The 20,286-nt window shown below is 35.8% G+C and overlaps 1 protein-coding gene across 1 annotated transcript in view; it reads right to left on the reverse strand.

Moving 5' to 3' along the window:
• Positions 1-20,286, reverse strand: part of ITGBL1 (integrin subunit beta like 1) — a 152,319-nt gene that overhangs the window by 68,322 nt on the left and 63,711 nt on the right. The window contains exons 3-7 of the mRNA XM_075742948.1: positions 19,766-19,912; positions 15,990-16,112; positions 12,311-12,451; positions 9,436-9,576; positions 4,900-5,046 (exon numbers count right to left, since the gene is read on the reverse strand). Of these exons, the coding sequence (XP_075599063.1) occupies positions 4,900-5,046; positions 9,436-9,576; positions 12,311-12,451; positions 15,990-16,112; positions 19,766-19,912 (699 nt within the window). The remainder of the gene's footprint in view (positions 1-4,899; positions 5,047-9,435; positions 9,577-12,310; positions 12,452-15,989; positions 16,113-19,765; positions 19,913-20,286) is intronic.

The raw sequence follows: 20,286 nt of genomic DNA on the forward strand, positions 1-20,286 counted from the left end.
CACAGGTAAAGAAACAGTTTTGGTCTCTCCGTATGACAAATAAATAAATGCAATTATAGAAAAGAGATTAAAATGGTAAAAGACGCTACCAATAAGATTTGTCATTTATCTGTCTTTGGATCACTGCCATGGGATGGCTGCCTTCATTAAGGGTAAGTGATGAGAACAAGATTATTAAAAAAAACCCCTCTCATCTATTATTCTCAAACCCTACTCTTTTTATTTTCAGTTCTCTTCTCAAAGGCTTTTTTATTATAACTAATTTGAAACCTACTTTTTGCCCTAAGGGGAAACTCAAGTGAGTGATGTGCATTTTAAAGAGACAAGTGGTTTGTCCTGTCCCTTAATCCTGACAACAATATGCTATCATCTTTTTATTTCTTACCATAAGGATTTTTTGGTGTGTCTTTTCCTTTATCTCTGACATTGGTCTTGTTGTACAGTGTGTTCTTAAAAGGGACAGACTTCCACTGTGAAAGCATTACATCTATAGTGAAAAATCATGCAGCAAAGTAAAAAAAACCACTCAGGAAAAAAAGTGCAGAAGGAATGATTCATTTTGTATGAAGGAGGCTGGCTAGAATCTCTCCTCGTCTTCAACATGCTTTTGTAGGGAAAGTAATTTCTGGAAAGTACCTAGCGATAGTGTATTTGAATTCCCAAAATTTTCATCTGATCCTTCTCTCCTGTTATATATAAAAGGAACTACTGAAGGTAAAGACAGGGCTTGATGTAACGGAGAGGATTTATATTTCCTCTGCTTTTAGAACATCATTTGAGAATGTAGACATTCTCACTTACTGCTCAGCATGTCAATATAAAGCCTTCTCTCTCCTTCACCTACTGAAGCAGCTAAGAAATATAAGACCATGGTGAAATACATTTTTGGCAGCATCTCTGCTCTCCCCACATGCTGACCAGCACTCATGAAACAGCTTGTTATTCCTGTGAGTGACTGGGGAAAATCAGGAAGGGAATTACAGTCTCAAATATAAGTTCACTGGTTTGTCTGCTGTCAGGAGAACAAAATGCAAATTGAGAAATTGTAATCTATAGCATTTTATAGGTAGAGATTATCTAATTAGGTCATGTTCTTCATAACTTCCTTTTAATTCTCTAACATTTTAAATACAACTTTTATGTACCCCTGATATATTAAACACTTAAAAAAAAAAAAAAGCTTTCTTTCACTGATATTCTTTTTCCTATATCTTTTTTTCTCTTGCTGAGGTTACATGACTTATAGATAAAGGAACCTGGGATTCTCAAAATCTGGGTGGCACGTGACAATTCTCTTAGTTTGCATTGCTGATGATTTCTCTATTTCTGCCTATATGGGAACATAATTAGCCTTAAAAGTAACTAATAAAAATTTGGGTACATGTATATGAAAATTCAGTACTTTATATGAAAATTTAATATTACAAACATATTGGGTCATTGAATCATAAAAAAGTAAGATTAGGCTAACTTTCTCTTTTTCATTCAAAATTACCTATAAAAACAAAGTATAAGGTATAAAATAAGCACCTTACCAAAATTAAGTTCAAAGATGGAAGGTTTTTGTCCCTCAGACTGATTGAAAATTTTTGAAGAGCATCATTTTGCCAAAATTTTTGTGCTAATATTGTAAAATTTTGTGAAGTGAAACAAAGGATTTTTTTTTTTCTTACGTAAGCCCCCAGCATCCCAAATCTCTGACACAAAAATATACAAACCCTAAACTTTTTAATGAGGAATTTAGAGGATTTGGTGGCTTGGTGTGGGGTTTTTTGTTTTGTTTTTTTTTCCTGGTTCACCTTCTGTAATTAATATTGGAGATTTTAAAGGCTGAAGCTGAATCATTGGGAGTTTTATCATCTTCCATATTTGAAAGTTTTGCAAAATGCACAAAAAAACCAGAAATAGCCAGCTACAACTTTGAAGGCCTTTTTGTTCAATGCTTACTCGAGCAGCATGGATTTTATTTTACTACTGTTTTAGTGAAGAATTATCACATTTTGATATCCCACAACATTTCAACAAGAAAATACCATCTAGGGAATATAATTTTTGTTAATCTTGAGAACAGAGTATCACAACTGAAGTTTCAAACTCCTCCACCTGAAAATCTGAGCATATGTCAGCATTTAGACAGAGACTATAGAAAGAAACTATGAATTGTAACAGATCTATCTTTTTCTCCCTACACATTTTGGTTACTGTATGGCACTAAAAATCCTAAAAATGCTTTATCCTTCAATATCTTTATCCAAGACTACAAAAGTGATTGCAAAAGAGTACGTTAGCTGTCACAACTGTTGTTGACTAACCTAGAAACAAAAGGTACAGATGAATAGCAAAAATTCTTCAAGGAAATTGGCAAAGTTATAAAGTCATGCACCTGCATCTCTGGGGTCTCTGTTCTGCATCCTATTCCATACATGAACTGCCTTACTAAAAGATCCCATTAAATAAGGATGTTAAGGGTTCAACTTCTCCAGCAGTGCAGTGGATTACTGACCTATTCAGGAACTTACTGTCCTTGTACCATAGCCAGGAGAAAAATATTACAAGGAGGTTACTAAACCAATAATGTTCAAATGGAAAAGGTTATACTTCCATTTCCTTTGGAACTTTCCCTTCCTTGTCACACAATCCTCCCTACAGCCTTTAGAAAAACTTGGGGTGGTGTTACAAGTTCATGGCCTTTCCCACCCCAGAAGACTTGAAAGAGGTTGCATTTGATTGGAAATCTTTATTTTGTTTCATTTGCTTGTGTAACACTTCTGCCCGTGACAAGCTATAATGACAAGTAGTTGGATTTTCAAATGGGACCAAAGAATTTAACTGTGCAAGTCCAATGACAATTTTTCATAGGAACTAAACACCTACATCATTTCAGCACTACAGGAACTTTCTCACATGTTTTATTATATCCAAAATATGATGGAAGACAGGAAAATCCAGGGAGTCCAGGGTAAAAAAATACACTACCCAGTAAATTACAGATGATTAGACTAAAATCCCTTTTATCTTTTTCAATCCCAATTTCCTAAACAAAATTTTTCATAGAACTAAAACAAGATCGCACATTCCATTTTAAAATTACAGTTTTCATGGGAATATTTTCAAGCATGGAATGCAGAATTTCTTGTTCCTTCATTACAGCAGCTGTCGATCATACTATGTCCTAGATCCACGTCTGTGCCATTTGCACTCCTCATAAACCTTGGTGATCTCTTCTTGTTTGGAAGTCAAAGGAAGTTCAGTGAAAGCTGCTGTCAATTAAGCCTTTTGTTCCAAAAGATACTGCTTGTACTTTATTGAAAAATTTTGACCAACAGATCATTCAGTCAAATGAATTCACCTGAAAGGGACTTATTTCACTGCTAGTATCTCAACAAGAGAACACTGCCAGCATTAATACTCAGGTGTTTTTCTCAGAAACTCAAGAGGGTAGAATTATTGCCATTAATATTGAAATCTTTAAACTTTTCAAAATTTAAAATATAAATAGAACAATATGTTCCATAACTTAAGACTGTATTTTTATTCAAATTAAACTTCTTTTTATAACTGTCATTCTTTTCTCTGTCATTTGACTCTCACAGTGCACGATGCAATTAAATCATAGAACTGACTCCAAATGCTCAACATACACAATTCGTTGAGAAGCAGATGAGAGAAGAGACATTCAACATCCAATGAGAATGGGAAAAGAGTGAGTCAGTATTAAAAAAAATAATAAATCAAATGTCAACACTCCTTTCTTTTAGTTAAAATTCTTGCAATCATGAACAATAAAATTCAGTTAATTCTCTACAGATGCCCATGTTTCACCTTACTTGTAGCCAAAAATTCCTTTGAGAATTTTTAGCAAGAAGAGAGAGATGTAATTCAGTGGAAAACAGTAGCCTAATTAAGAAAAAAGCAAGCAACAATCTGTTAATACATAGTTCTTTTAAGATACAGCTAATGCTGCATTTACTAAGTTATGAACTGCTACACATTTACAAGGGGAGAAAAATACATTATCACAGTTCTAACTTGGGTGGACAGCCTACAATTTTTGACCATGTTAGTATTAGCGAAAGAAGAAATTGAAAATGAAATGACATTTAGGGTCAAATGCAATAATTCAAGAGTAACTTTAGACCTTTCCCAGCAAACACTTAAGTGGGCAGAATTAATAACAACTTCAATTACCAGTTCTAGTGAAAGGCTGTCTCATATTTACTTTTCTCTATTCTCCGCAGAAAACCACATTTCACACAGTGACAGATGAAAATTAGCAAGTCCTTTTCCTTCTGAGAAAAGTTTCCTTTTGCTTGCAATATGTATTTCAATTGTATGTATGACAGTATATTTTTTTAGTCAAAGCTTTTGAAAAGACTACAGTGTCACAAAGAAATGCTTTCAAATGAAAAGCCAGTGGTTAACTAGCAAAATGCACTGAAGAACAACTGCATTTTAGAAGTCAGTCCTGCACTCAGTAGGGCAGGTTCTGAGGGAAGCGTAAATCCAAACAGCTCTTATCACAACGGTGCCACAACATTTTGCACAGGCTGAAAATCTCCTGCTGGTTTTGTCAAAGAATGCATAGAATAGGTTCATATTTTTAATGTATCTTTAGTAAAGACTTAACTGCAGCAATCTTCCGAGCATCCTTGGAAACCTCCAAAGCAAATGTTGAGATATACAAAATAAAATACAAAGCAGTAGATGACAGGAAAAATAAGTGACCTTTGTATTCTTCTCCTCCCTTCCCATAACTCCCAAGTTATGCAGGTGTGATTCATGCACAGTAAGCCAAGAAAGTTCACATTTTTCAGTACTAGTAATGCTGGAAATCTGTAAAAATTCTTTTAATGGAAATATGTTTTAAGGTCATGAAAAATCTTCCAGAAATGTACTTACCTCTTCCAGAGCAAGGTAAATTAGAATTTCCTTGGCATTTCTTAGCACTTTCCTCAATTGACAATGGACAAGAACGTGGATGTTCACACTTCTTCCCAGTCCATCCTTCTTTACAGTCACACCTTCCACAATTACACTGTCCGTGACCTTTACAATGAATACAATTAAAGGTTAGCCTCCATACCAAAGACAGGTATTAAAACCTCATGATTAGATGAGCTTTATCAAAGTTGTGGTTTCATTAAATAATCAGACTGGCAATAAAAATACAATGCATTCACTGTATCTACTTTTTTTTCTGAAAATAGCACTGATCTATCATTCCATTTGAGCCATATTTCCTTTGAATTTTTTTTCTTAAGGGATGATTTACAACTTGGCACACACTCCTCATGCAAAAGGGCAGAATAGAGGTTACAAATACACATTTCACCACTGTCTTGAAAAGTGGGGCCATCATAACGCAATATTTCATTTACCTTTATGTTACTCTTTTTCTACCACAGTTGCAGCATATTCTTTAAATAATATATCAATACCACCTTTTACCTACTTGCAATCAAGATGATCTGCTAGAGACAAGCAATGTCACACCAATTCCAAGTCTCAAACCAGTGCCTTCTACTAAATAGTGATGTGCAAATAATAAAATACTGGACATAATCAGTTCTTATTTTAATAGGGCAGTTGGATGTGGGTTTGGTATCTCGTTAGCTCACTTGACCCTTCCCGACCATGTCTGATCATAAATACAACTTTCATTCTGCAAGGTGAGGTGAGGAAAAGCAAGTGAACTTCATAAAAGCTTTTCTGGAAAGTTTCTTTTAAAAAATGTGACAGCCAAGAGGTTAGGAGTGAATCCCTCCTTAGAACTTAACCTGGAAAGCCATCCAAACAATCTGTTTCCTCTATAAGAATGCTAACATATCCAGACCAAGAAAATCCAAGCTAATTGCTCAGCTCCCTTCATCATGAACCTAATGGTCTTTGTATAAAGCAGTGGGATTCTGGCAACACCAAATGTTCCTTTCACTGGATGAGGAAAGCGTAAGCATCAGCAAAAACATTTCTTCCTACAAAATCAAATATTTATTACCATGAGCTCTCACAGCATGTTAGATCTTCTCTCACACTTTTCACATAGTCATCATTCACTGGACAGAGGACCCCAAAGCACTGGTCTGATGTCCACTTGTCTACCCAGGCTCTTCTTCAAAACCATAGCACCATGGATTTTATATCTCTATCTAAGTGTACTTGCATTTTAAGACTGGCTTATATTATATTTCTAAAACTTAGGCATTTATCAGTTCACAAGGAGAAAATGGGAGGAAGTAAGCATTTACAAGTTATCAGAGTAGTTCCCAGAATATGTCTTATTACTTTCACAAGAATAACTTTTTTTTACAGTAGTTATTTGTTCTCTTTGAACAGCATTAAAGGTTTCCTCTTGTTTAGAGGGTAGATTTAAATTAGATATTAGGAAGAAATTCTGTACTGTGAGGGTGGTGAGGCACTGGAACAGGTTGCCCAGAGAGGTTGTAGAGGCCCCATCCCTGGAAGTGTTCAAGGCCAGGTTGGATGGGGCTTTGGGCAACCTGGTCTAGTGGAGGGTGTCCCTGCCCATGGCAGTGGGGGCTGGAACTAGATGGGCTTTGAGGTCCCTTCCAACCCAAACCATTCTATGATTCTATGATTCTGTCCCTTGCTTTCAGGTGTGCCTGCGGACACGTTGTGAATTGGATATATGTTCCCTGATCCAGATAGATGCTTATGAGAGGATAATGTTCTTTAATATAATATTTTCTTTGCTAGAGCCACAGCAAAGGAGCTAATGAGATGTGTGAATGTAGGAATTTTCTTACGGAAGCCTTTTTTCTTTCTGTGCCAAGTCATGAAAGCTATTCTCTCTTTAAAGGAAGAGAATCACTTTAATGTTGAGAATACCTGTGAAAGAAAATCATTCAGTAACATACTGAACAGCACTTCAGATGTTAAAAGAAGGCATCCAGTTGCCAATATGAGGTACTGCAAATTAACAGTCACCCCAAGCCATATGAAACTTCTGGAGGGAGCTGCAGTTGTGTGATGTTAAATCCTCACAGCAGGGCTGTCAATTCCTGTCATTTGTAGTTTATGAAATAAACATAGAATTTCATTCAGATACAATAAAACTTTTTACATGTAAACACGATTTCCGATCATTTCAATCTGCTACTCAGGACAATGTGATTTTCTGTCTCTACCTGTTAGGTAGGCAGAACAAGACAGGAAAAGTTTTCTATCATCAGCTCTGTTTGATATAGGTTTTAAGAGAGCTGTATTATTTTCCCTCATCTGACTAATCCCACTTGAATTCATCCTAAATCAATTTAAAAATAACTGTGAGAAAAATGAGGATATTTTGCAGACACACCTAACCTGTGCACACCTTGTGCACTAAATAAATTTATTTCATATAAACAAATAAAAAAGCTGTCCAATTACAATTCTGCTAGTAATTCTTTGATTTAATTGCATATTCTGTCTGCTACAATAAACCAAAATTAATCCTTATACATCTTGTTTCTGAAACAGGACTGAATGGTGGGACTACAAGACATTGTTCACACTGCTTCACGTGAAAATGGAGAGTTTTGAACAACCTATTTGAGGTATGCATACTAGGATGGCCAGCTAAGGCTAAATTAGGCTTTTCTAAAACATAAGAATAAGAAGTAGTGGTAAAATTTTTGCTGATTAGATAGCAAAACTAAGCTATACTTCAACATGAGTTTTGTATCTCTCATAAGGTTTCCTCATTTACAGTTATGTCTGTGTAACAAAGAACGCTGTACCAGTCCTTAATGCAATCTCAAATGGCCGTATCTTCCCCCCAACTCCTTTGTAACTGTCCATAATTTCTTACAGCCATTACAACCCTGGGCAGCAGCAGCAATGGTGATAATGTCCAGGAGAGAGGGAGTTCAAGCCCTGTTTCAGTGATGCAGCATTAGCTGTAGATGCCACAGGGTTGCTTTAATCTAATTCGGTTTGAAACTCTTGTGTTCACCCTTAACTACAGAACGCATTTACCATGTTGTTGTGCAGCTTTGTATTCCGTAGCTGATGATGACATTCTGATCAGTCCCTGAGTGCTAAAAACACACTCAGCCACACAATAATACAATGAAAAATTGACAACATCCCAAAGTCAATCCTCCTGCTGCTTTCATGACTGCAGTTCTACATCCTTCCAGCTTATTAATTAAATAAACCTATGTAACATTTGTAGGAGGCTGCAACAGTAACAAACAAATGAATTCACTGAAGGATTTTAGAAATGCTGCTTTTTAATTTTTTTTGGTCATATTATTAGCTAGTGACTCATCAAGATTTAAAAAAACAACAGTTGAAAAACTGTTCACATCCGCAACAGGCAAAGAAGAGGCTAAGAATTTTATGTATCATGTTTGTTTCAGCCTTCTCTCCCTATTACAAACAACACCTATGATCTTTCTATGAGGGGTCTCTCATTCTAGTAATAGGAGGAGAATATACCACATCATTATTTTCCTTGATGTGACCGCATTCTTCCTATTATTAATTAGGCCAGACCAGATTTCTATAGGACGCATTAGAGCTGACAACCTGTAATCTGTCAAGTCTCTTCGAAACCACCCTCATTTGTTTTTGCAAAGTTCCTGTGTGTATCATCAGTTGCATGCTGTGTATTGATCAAAGTTCTTCTCTCCTGCCCAGTATTAGTATCTTTATCAATAACTATACAAAATTGTATGCAAGGTCTCACTCAGAATCTCAGCTTTTGTTAGCTGATACACAGAGCGTCAATTTGAATACTCTGCAAACCTTGGATGACTGGATGGATGTTAACTAATTTGAATATAATGCTTTGAAGTACAAGTAGAAGAAAAAAGGAAGGAGAAAGTGTCTAGGATGTACAGTCAGTAATGTGTAGCTGGACCACACATTCATATTTCCCAAACTTTCATGCTGTACTTGTTCTCAGGTCAACTGGTATTCCCAGGGTACTGTTTTTCATTAACTCATTAATTGACTTTTCCTCAAATTTCTTCCTGTCGCTTGTCCTCTCCCTGTTGTATAACATGAAATAACAAATAAAATTTGATCTAACAAATTTTCAAATTTAAATCTCCCCAAGGAAGGAGAGATATATACTTTTTTTTTTTTAATTTTCAACCTTTCTCCAATTTATGTTACGTTACACTGAAGACAAGAGTATTAGAAAGGAGATAGGCACCTAAAAGTATTTAATATTTACAGAATTTTGTTAAAAGGCATAGAAAAAAAGACATGTTTTAAGAAAGCTTTAGAACTGGAAACATTTTTTTATTTTTTTTACAGAATTATGTCTTTTAATTTAAAAAAGTCCACTCCCAAAAAAACCCAGCTAAACCTTGGTATATTTTAAGGTAGGAAAATGAGAATTGGAGCACTAAGGAAGAGCAAGATCAGACTAATTGGACGCTTTTGTTGTAAAACTACATGTAAGTTCCTTTTGTATATATTCTTTACCTGAACAGAAGTCATCAGAATATCTATCGTACACCTCTTTGCAGTTTCTTTCATCGCACTCACAAGTATCTCCATGAATATCTCCCCAGTCACCAGTTGGGTCTACATCATGGCATGTGCATTCTCCACATACACATGTGCCTAGGAAAAAAAAAAAAAATAATAAAAGAGGCAGAGAAGGAAGATTAACTGAGCAATTTAGAGTAATAGTAGATTGATTACAGGAATTTACACTTGTGAATTTTCTGCTCTCACAGGAGTGCAGTTTCAAAGCTGCAAATGTTAATCATGAGTGTATGCTCATCTTCTATGATTTAAAACCTTATATGATTATTTAGTAGTAATGCTTTATACAAACAAGTTGGCTTCCTGTTCAAGTTTCTTTTTGCTGTTGAGCCTTGTTAGGAATCAACGGGAAAATGTAGTGCACCGAGCAGTTGTAAATCTTTGACATCAACAGTAATTTGCCCTGACACTAATGACAATAAAAATCAATGCTGTTTAAATGACTTGGGCTTGGGCACAGTGGATAATTAATGATTAATAAAGCATAAACATTTAAACTACAAGGGAATTCAAGTTCTAATCCAGCTGAAAATGTCTAGGAGGTCATTCTTTACCTAAGAAGATGCACATGAAAATGACAGTTTTCCACTTATCCCAAGTCAATATTCAGGGCCACACCCTGTTGTTTACAATAAGAAGGGAAATGTGAAATATGACAGAGACACTAACTAATTTGGCACAACCTTACGGGTATACAGAGGACACGCATCCGAATTACTCAGGAAAAGTCAGAGCAAAAAAAAAGACAATATTTCCTTATTCAGAAATCCAAATATGCTTCAGGGCCAGACATTCACTACTTTTTCTGAGATGCCAACAGGCACAAAGCAGCAGCCTAACCTTACAGATGCATGCGGTTCATTTCCTGGAGAGCAGCTTCACCTTCTGCTACTCCACCGAAGCCTTTGTCTTCTTATTCAGATTACTCTGAACAATATCATGCATTTGAGGACAACAGGACTAGGTGACTAAAGAGTACATATAGATATGGGCACTTTCTCTAAAAAGAGAAAGTCTACACAATCATGCACACATGACAGTTTTATCACACAGGAAGAGATGCTGCCCTGTTAAGTGCTAAAGCCACCAAGACAGCCCTCAAGAAATTTGCACCTGACTTTTGATACTTTTACGACTCAGTGACATTACTGAAGGAGAAGGAAAAAAAAAAAACCCAAAAAAAAAACCCAACAACCAACCAAAAAAAAAACCCCACACCCAGAAAATGAGGAAATGCCTCTGGAGAGTGATTAATCCTCCCAGCAACAACTTCAAAGTGAATTTGGATCAGCTGTCCTGGATATCAGAATGCAAAACACCATCTCACCAAAGTTTAACAAATCTAAAGGTTCACATCTGGTCTCAGCTGGTTGACTACACAGTTGGTGGAAAGATAGACAGTCTATCCATCTTAGCACTAAAGGAGGCTGGCACCATGGTTAGCCTCAATATGTAATTTTTAGAAGGCTCAGGTCTGACAAGATGAACTGCACCTATATCACAAGATGTATAAACACAGAAAATTGGGTAAATAGGACTAAAGAGAGAAGAAATACTGTGTTGGAAAGCAACTTTATGTAGTCAAAAGCCTACAAAATTTCTATGCAGACAAAATCACAAATACATCAAAGGCTAAAAATATAGAAGAATCCCACAAATGGCCTTTTGTATAGGTGTTTGTAGCTATTCAGAGTATCAGCTATACTATGTATCCTCATTTCCCCAATTACAATGTAAATGTAAAGAAATACTTGCACATTAGAATTTCAAATTTGAACAAAACCAAATTGCTTTGGCAAGAAATTCTTTGACAAGAAATTACTTTTTCAGTGCAAACAAAGCATCTGATCTGAAGACACTTTGAAATTTATTTCCAGAATTACAGAAAATTTTTTACTGCTAAAGTCCCAAGACTAAATGAGCCTACATGATCTCTGTATTTGAGCCAGTCTTTCAATTTCCTCATAATTAAGAGAAGAGAGTTTTCTAAATGCTCTCAGGATAATTAGATGTTCACACTATATCAGGTTTTGTCAGTAGAGATGTTTTTAAGAGAGGTATCTATGTGACTTGTGCTTATGTCCTACTGTAATTATTCTGGACTATTGCCAAAAAAATAACACTTTGTTCAATGAAGTCAAACACAGTAGCTAGTGAAAAGCAAACTTATTTTGTGTTTTGTTGGTTTGTTTTTTTTTTTCCAAAATGGCGAAATTAGGCAGACATATAAGCTAAAATTCAAATTCTGGAACTTTGTGCAAATAAACCCCCATATCATTAGAAATCTTGTATGAAGTCTACCTTTCCAGCTCTGTATGCATTCCACAGCACTGTTACTGAACACCTCTTGGTTGTTTTTTCAGGATGCAGTGGAAACTAAAAGCTTTGTGGTTTCATTTTCCCTTGGTCGTCCTTGGTCGTTTTCAAGAGTGAATTGACATACAGTCCTGTTGGCCTTACAGCACCAATCCATTCAATGCCAAAAATCTGCTAATATTTTATTTTGCAAGATAGGACTGTCACCACAGCATGGGTACTAACAAATTATCCCGCTCAGTCTTATTACAAAAATGAAGGATGAGAACAACATGGGTCAGCTTAATCCAAAAAGGGCGTGAATTTGTGTAAGTTTATACCTAAACACAGGTATCTACCCACTCACTTGGCAACGTATATCCAGATTTGAAATAAGTGAGAACAAACTAGAAACTATCAGCAAACATAATCTATGTCCTACTGCAGAAATGCATATTGTAAAATACAAGCAAGCTATATAAATATGCGTAGAAGGAACGTGTGAATGACACACCTCTGTTGCTGCAGATTTTGCCATCTGGAGATGTGCATCGTTTCTTGATCTCCCAGGGGGTGATGTCACACTGGAATTCACATTTATCTCCATGCCAACCAGCCTCACAGTAACAGTTTCCACAGTAACACTTTCCGTGGCCTTAACCCAAAACAAATTTTATACAGTGAGAAAGACGCAAGTTTTTAAAAGGCATTAACAATTTAACTGTTTTGATCTTTTCTTTTAAAAACTTTTAGTTCTAGACTCAGAATAGAAACAATTTATAGACCGTATATGCCTACATACAATAACACAAAGGATATCTGAATTATACTTTTCCTCACATCTATTTTAGAACATATTTTCATTTAATAACTTATTAAATCTAATCAATAAACAGTAAGAAAATAATATCAATATTTTTATATTTGTAAGCTTAATTTTTGAAACTTTATAGGTAAATTTGGAAGATGGTAAATGTAATAGTTAAAAGTTAAGCACAGCTTTAAATGTTAAGATAGGACATGCTTGCCCACCGTACTTGGCATGTCTAAGAAAGCATTGTGTGTTCTTGACTCCTGAGATAGTTCCAGCAGAGGGACCTTGATTTACTACAAACTGTCTACATTATATATGATTTCCCTTCTTTCTTGTTAAGAAGATCTTTGAACATGGACATGGATAAACCAGTCCATGAAATATAAGAATTAGTAAAATGAACCCTTTAGCTGTTCATTTAATGAACCACACATCTCCCAAAAAGATAGCTGGGTCATCTGAGGCTTGATGAAACCAGCTTCTGAAAATTTTGATCCACTAAGGAACTTCTGCCATGTGCTTCAATGACACAAAGCCTTTAAATTAAGTAGCTGCAACTCTTAGGAATCTTAAAGCCATAAGTTAGTTCTTTACTAGAAGGAACCAGTGAGGATCTTGTCCTTTTTTCCCCTCTAGGTTTGTTAAGCTTAGTAGACCTGGTCATCTCTATCACAGTCTTGTCAACTTATATCCTTAACTATCAAGAGTGCAAATTTAGACCTGCAGAATGCATTTTTTTCCTGTTTTGACAATTATATGTAACATTTTTATTATAACTGTTTGGCTACATGTCAGAAAATAACCGAAGATAAAAATACCATCTTACTTAGATAACAAAACCACAAAGTCTAAAATAATGCTTATTACCAAAAGATTGATCTTGAACAGTGGACAAGAAATAAAGGGAAAAATGGTGAAGGAGTAAATTAATTTTATCTACTGGCAAATTTTGCAGATTAAAACATCACTACATTCTTCACTCACACTTGTATACTCCTCAAATAAATATGAATTAAATGATACCATTTGCCACTACCTCTTGCTCTTGACTGGAGACAAAATCACTCCATTAGAGCAAAAAAAGCATTAGATAAAAAAGATCAGGATCAGAATTTAATTTGCTAGAAACTGTGATACTCTATTAAAAATAAGCTGCAACTTGATTCCAAAGTTTATGTAACCTTGAATAGTTATACAGTCAACTGACTGATCAAAATCCAACTGAGACTAGAAAAGCTTGATACATCTTTGTAACTGTACCCTACCTAAGAATTGATTTGCTTAAAAAATGTAGTTCCCTTGAGCAAAGGTTAAAATGCATGTTATCCATATCTCAGCATGGCATCATATGCTTTCCCAGGATAAAATCCCAGCTCACAGCTGCAGGCTTTAAAAACATGTCTGTAAATAGAAGCTTTTGTTTTTTCATTAGTTTGATCCTCCTGAGTTGTATTTCTTTGAAGACAATTAAAATCTTCCAGACCTGTCTATACCTTCAAGGGCAATAAAGGGTAGGGAGCAGCCAAGTGGGTGCTACACGAGCTGTGAAAGTGCAACGGGCACTGATTAGGTTCACCCTGTCTGTGGGGGGTATCTGGGCGCCATTGCTAGCTAAACAGAACTGAGCTGGAATGCCGTTTCTTTATTACTTTATAAATGAACTTAAATGATTCCTGTGGTGGAAATCCTGTGGAAGGAAAGATGGCATAGAGGGTATTAAAGGAGACATTGGGATGGGAGAGAGAAGCAATAACCAGGTAGGCATGTGGGGTCTGCTTTTTCTGTGATGAACTTATGTACCTTTGAACTTCAGTTCATGTGCTGCCCATTTTTTTGCATAAGGCCTGGTTCAACATGTGGCGATGTACTGTAGAGGTTTCTTAGAAAGCAAAGCAAAATCTAACACTCATAACCTACGTGCAAAAACTTTTCAGCTTACAACAACCTAACCAAGTCAAGCACACCATTAGTTTATACCTTATATTTACTTTAGAAGGCTCCAAACCTTACATAGGGTATAAGGGCTTTTATACAGACCTTAGAGACATGAATGTACCAACTTTTTTTTTTTGTCCTTTTGTATAGGCATACTTTGATTTCTGCATACACATAAAATTAGTTTTTTGCAGAGATGCATCTGGTCTGTTTTGGAATATGGCACCATTGGATGAAACAAGGGGAAATAAAAGCTAAGAAAAACCTAACAATATAAACCAGCAGCATCACAGGTTGGGGGGGGGCGGGGGGGGCGGGAAACCTGACAAAAACAGCAGAAGGAGAATTTACTGGAACTACATAAATGGTAATTTTTTTTTCATATTTGGTACCATATATAATGGCCACAACCAAATAAATATAAACAGAATCATTGGCACATAAAAATTATTGGCCTTCACTCATTTTATTTTAGGCAATTACTGGAACCATCCTGTTTACCTTCATTTAAAATCCCTACCTAATCCTATGAAAAAAAAAAAAAAAAAGAAAAAGTTCTTTTTGCCTTCAAAGGCACTTAAACAAATACAATTTATTTTGTTCTCTGTGTAAGGATAAAGACAGACAAAGCTATTCTACACAAGTACTCTCTCACTTTATATACACACACAGAGCACGCAAGTATGAATAGTCCAAGAGCAGTTCTGAACCCTCCTGTATGCACACAGACACAGTATGCATGTGCATAGCTTGAAAAATATTTGTAGCACCTTCCAGCTCAAGAACAAGCCTCCCTAGTAATATAGGCAATGGCATTTATAATGCCATAAATGGTGTGTATTGCACAATATTTAATTGCCAGCTTCCTATCTTATAATGAAATGAAAGCACAGTTTGGATTTTGGTTGCTTTTCTATCAGCAGAGTTCATTCCATCTTATTCTCTAGCCTTTCCTATCACAGATGAAATTTTTCTTCATTCCTTTCCTATTTTATCTCCTGAATTGCTGCTGAGCTCTCATCCTACATTTATTCTTGTTCTTTTTTAATTTTTGCTTGCTTGACAAAATTCTTAATAATCTATTTTTATTTTTCTTTTTTCTACGTCCTCCATCTTGCTCTCATCTGTGCCACAAAACATTCACATTTCTTATATTCTACTAAAGACAGACACACTAAACTATGAATTACCTTGTATAATTCTCTGCAGTTCTTCCAAAGAGGAGGGTGTCACAGGATTTCTTTGTTCTTTAACAAATGCTTAGCTCATTTTTGCATCTGAAAGTCCCACTTACAATTTGCAAGCTAAATTCTTGCAAATATAGTTACTTTAATTTTAAGTCATACATTCAGCAAAGACATTTTGTAGGTCCACACAATTAAATGATTTTATAACAGCCTGTATTAATTTTCACCATTCTTCTTGTACTCACTAAAATACATACCTGTACAAATCTCTTCTGTCTCATCATCTATGCATTCTCTGTCATCACATTCACAAAATTTACCATAGACCAGTCCGTTTCCTTCTGAGTTTGCACATTTACACCTGCCACACTGACATGTGCCTGTAAACATTTAAGACAGTACTCAGTGACTGCAGCTTATGGAAAGAGTTCCTTTAGTCCACCAGAGACGGTTCACATTTTATTTCTGAGAAGGCTGAAATCTACAGATCAGCCAGCCAAATAAAGACAGACACAGAAACAATCCGTATCAACAAAAAGCCTTATCTTAGCTGTAAATATTTCACTCAGAGTTGTCTGTCTGACTTCATACAACTGAGGTGTGAAGTCAGCTTTGGAACTTATACCTTTTGCCTACTGAAAGGAGAAAATTTAACTTAGTCGTTTTCTCAAGAATGAAGCCCAGTTTTGTCCAGATCCACAGCCACGTCACATGAGAGTAACAGGGCATGGCTACTGAGCACCTGAAAATGTGTCTGCCTAAGTTCACAAAGTTCCTTTGCACTCTAGTCTCTAGTTCCTTTTCTACAGCTGTCATCTGAGGATTAAGATTTTATAAGTATAATCTTGGAGAAAAGGCCAGGAATCAAAGGAATGAAATATTGGTGAGGAACATCTGCATGAAGACCTTATGATCCGATGTCAGGAAAAAAGGACTCAAGCTAGAAAGCAATTACCACAGCAACACATTAATTATACAACAGACAAGCTAATTGCAGAGAAATACATTCGTAGCATTATTAAACAAACCATAAGTATTATAATAACATATCAACTATTTTACTGCAAAGTGCATGTTTTTCCAGTGGTATTGATGTCCACATTACAAGTTATTTCATTCATCTGAAGAATTGTAGGAACCTCTATGATAATATCTTGTTATTTCAGAACTTGGACCCAGTCTAAACTTTTAGGGCTCATTTTTCTTCAGTGTGTGGGTGATGTCTCAGAAAAGAGTAGATTTTGCAAGAACATTAAGAGGTGTAATAAAGACACTTGCTGCTTTGTCACAAGTAAGATGAGTTTTACCTATGACGGACCAGCAAGTGGTTTGAGAACACGGGTCTGCCTAAGATTCTCCATCAATGCAAGTACCCTAGGACTCCCAAATGCTTTGGAAGCATAGAGCTGTTTTTTTCTCGCAACATAAACCACAACAGAAAAATTTCTACATAAGGAAAATCCAGAGCGCTCAGGCGATGCAAAGGATAGAAATGGGTTTGTAAACAGATCTCTCGTATTTCACCTCTGGTCTGGTCGCACATTTGCTTCTTGGTCTTTTGAGTAGGGTTGCCCCCTCACCTCAGCGGCTGCCTCTCTCCATGACCCACCCTCCCAAACACAAAAAGGTTGTTTGGTTGCTCCCAGGGAAGGAAGAATCGCCCCTTTTCTCTCAGAGAGTCTATCTGACCTGGAGTGCAGTTGCCAGGGCAAAGCAAACAACTGCCTCCTCCTCCTGTATATTTTCTAGTTTGGAAGATGATGCATATAACATGTAACAGCTATAAATAAACGTATTAAGCAGTTATACAGTCAGAAAAGCAAATAAACTATAAAATCGTATTAGAAACAAAAGTATTGCCATGCGGGTCATATAAGACACCTCTTTTCCCTACCTCTATCCCCTTTATTAAAATTGTAAGGGTAGGAACTTTGTGCAATACCGTATTAACTGGGGCCCTGTGGTCAACAGGCTTGCACAAGCTCTTTCAGCAGTCACTGGCATCACTATGCCAGCAAGTATAGATTTTAAAAAAAGGAATTTAATTCACAAGATTCATATTCCTCACATTACATCCATAGTGGTTATTGACACAAAGTCGTCCTCCAAAATAGAAGTTTTACAATTCACCATTACAAGTGTTTTACTAAACATTATATTAATCCAAACAAAGAACAGAAGAATGGGGCTCTGTGACATACATGGCCAGTCTAAAAAAGTAAACTTTAACAATGTTTGCAAGAGCTAATATAATAAAATAATAATAATACAACAGATAATACAATGTAAGTAACCTACAGAACTAGAATTATTTGCTACAATTACTTGGAAAATAAACACAAATAAAAATTTTGAGAAAACTGTCTTGTTTACAGCTAATTCCCAAACAGGAAAAAAGATAAAATGGTAAATTGATTCATAAATTGGGCATCTAAAGAGGTCAGGCAGACTGTGTCCTAAAAATGTCCATTCCTTCCCATTAACTAGAAACGGAAATTGCTCACACAGAGAATCTCAGTTTAGGTAGGATGCCCTACTTGCTCTGAAAAATTATTAGGAACTGATGAGTTAGAAAAGTTAAATTTTAAGTGGATCTTGATTGGTTCATTAAAAGAATTACAATAAATGGTTAGCTGTGTGACAGCAGAGGAGCGTTTTTACAACAAGTCATGTCACCTCTTCCCATATTTTATTGGAAGTAGATCAAAAGGCAATCCCATCAAGACAAAATACGTATGGATACAGCCCATCAAAGTTACCCCAAATTCCCTAGCCAGTCTCATTGGAATTCCTGTCCTGTTTAATACCAGCAAAACCAAAAGCATTTATTCTTCTCCAGATCTCACAAACACTCCCCCCCAGCCACTTTTAGTGGTTGTTCAGCTGTGTTGGTTTTCCTGTGAAGATTCAGTGATAGACAGAGTGGGGTCACTTCTAGCCAAGGAAAGAAAGAGCAAAAAAGGTCTTAACATTCTTGTTTAAGTACTTTGACTGATCACAATGAACTAGCCTTATTTTGAGAGTCAGTTTCTCATTTAAGTGTCTCTCATTTGTTAGCCAAACAATGATGATTTCATATAATCTCTAGTATTGTCATAATATAGATATATATTGTCATTTACTCAGTATGTTGTACGCTTAAAATTAAATTGGTTAAATTGGTTTCACATCTTGCTGTGAGAGCCTAGCTTTTCTGTAGCAAGTCCCACAAATCCTTTGGGTTCTTTGCTCATGTCAGCAACTACCTTGTGAGAAATTTTGTTGTATGAAATTACAGAAATTGAAGGCCAGGAATAGTGAGCAGTAGTGGGGTTATTGAAACGTTCCCTCACTCAGAGATCAATGTAATGGAAAAATTGGAAGGCAGTTTCTGGTCTGAAACCTTGACTGGTAGCAAATGCCCTTCAAAATTTTAGCATTCTACAGTGAAGTCTTCTAAAAGGCTGTTTCTTTTTCCTCTGATTTTTTTTTAAGGACAGAACTTCCTATTTAAGTTAGGATGAGTTATAAAGTTAAAGAATTAGAGAAAAGAGAGTTACCAAATCAGAGGAGTGAAGATGGAAGTACCCCATTAAAATGATTCAGCAGATCTTCCACAACTGTTTTTAATAATCATTGTTACAGCTCAGAAGTGTCTCAAAAAATTGTACATTATAAATGTCCTGGGAAAATATTTGCAAATGCCATTTCTGCATGCTATAAACAAAACCACAAAAAAAGTGACATCTCTTTCTGTGCTAATGCCATTATCATAACCCTTTAATGGGCAAAATACATGACACAGCTGCAGTTTCATCAACCTAAAATAGCTATGGATAAACTAGAGTACTAGAGTAGGCATTCTGAATCAATGCACATCATATGCACAGGAAAAGGCCTATAGGAAGATTAAGCATTTTAGTATACATACAGTTTCTTCTCAGTCTCTTGAAACATAGTCTACAAAATTCCTAATTAGAAAAGAAATTACAGTGATTCTCAAGATAACACAGGGAGAACATCAAGCCATCAAAAACAACGAAAGACATCTTACCTGCACCAGAACAGATGATATCTTGAGAATTCTTGCACATTTCATTGCTTTTCTTCCGTGTAAGATTGCAAGTAGTTGGATACTGACAAGCTTCACCATACCAGCCTTCATCACATTTGCACTTCCCACAGTCACACTTCCCATGGCCTAGCAATGGAAGGAAAGAGTGTGTCAAGTCCTTTTTTTTTTCATTCAGAAAGTGATATTTTCTAATTCAGCTTTTAAAATAGATTCCATCAATTATAGTTTTAAATGAACATGATTAACAGATTCACTTAACATAGCCCAAATGCAATTAAAAATAGAAATTAATAAATATGATATTAAATGTGAGGAGACACCTGAAATCACCATTACTTTCAAATCTAATGCATGTAATTTTGATAGGTCTACATATGAATTCTTATTTTAAGAAGGAATACAGAACTAAAACTTCCTGCATGAACAATGGGCTGTCTTACTACTTTTATGTCTTTCTCAATCCCATACTTGTCTACTGTTAAATATTATTACCACCACAA

The sequence above is a fragment of the Balearica regulorum genome, chromosome 1 (genome assembly GCF_011004875.1).
Source record: "Balearica regulorum gibbericeps isolate bBalReg1 chromosome 1, bBalReg1.pri, whole genome shotgun sequence".
Taxonomy (NCBI): domain Eukaryota; kingdom Metazoa; phylum Chordata; class Aves; order Gruiformes; family Gruidae; genus Balearica; species Balearica regulorum.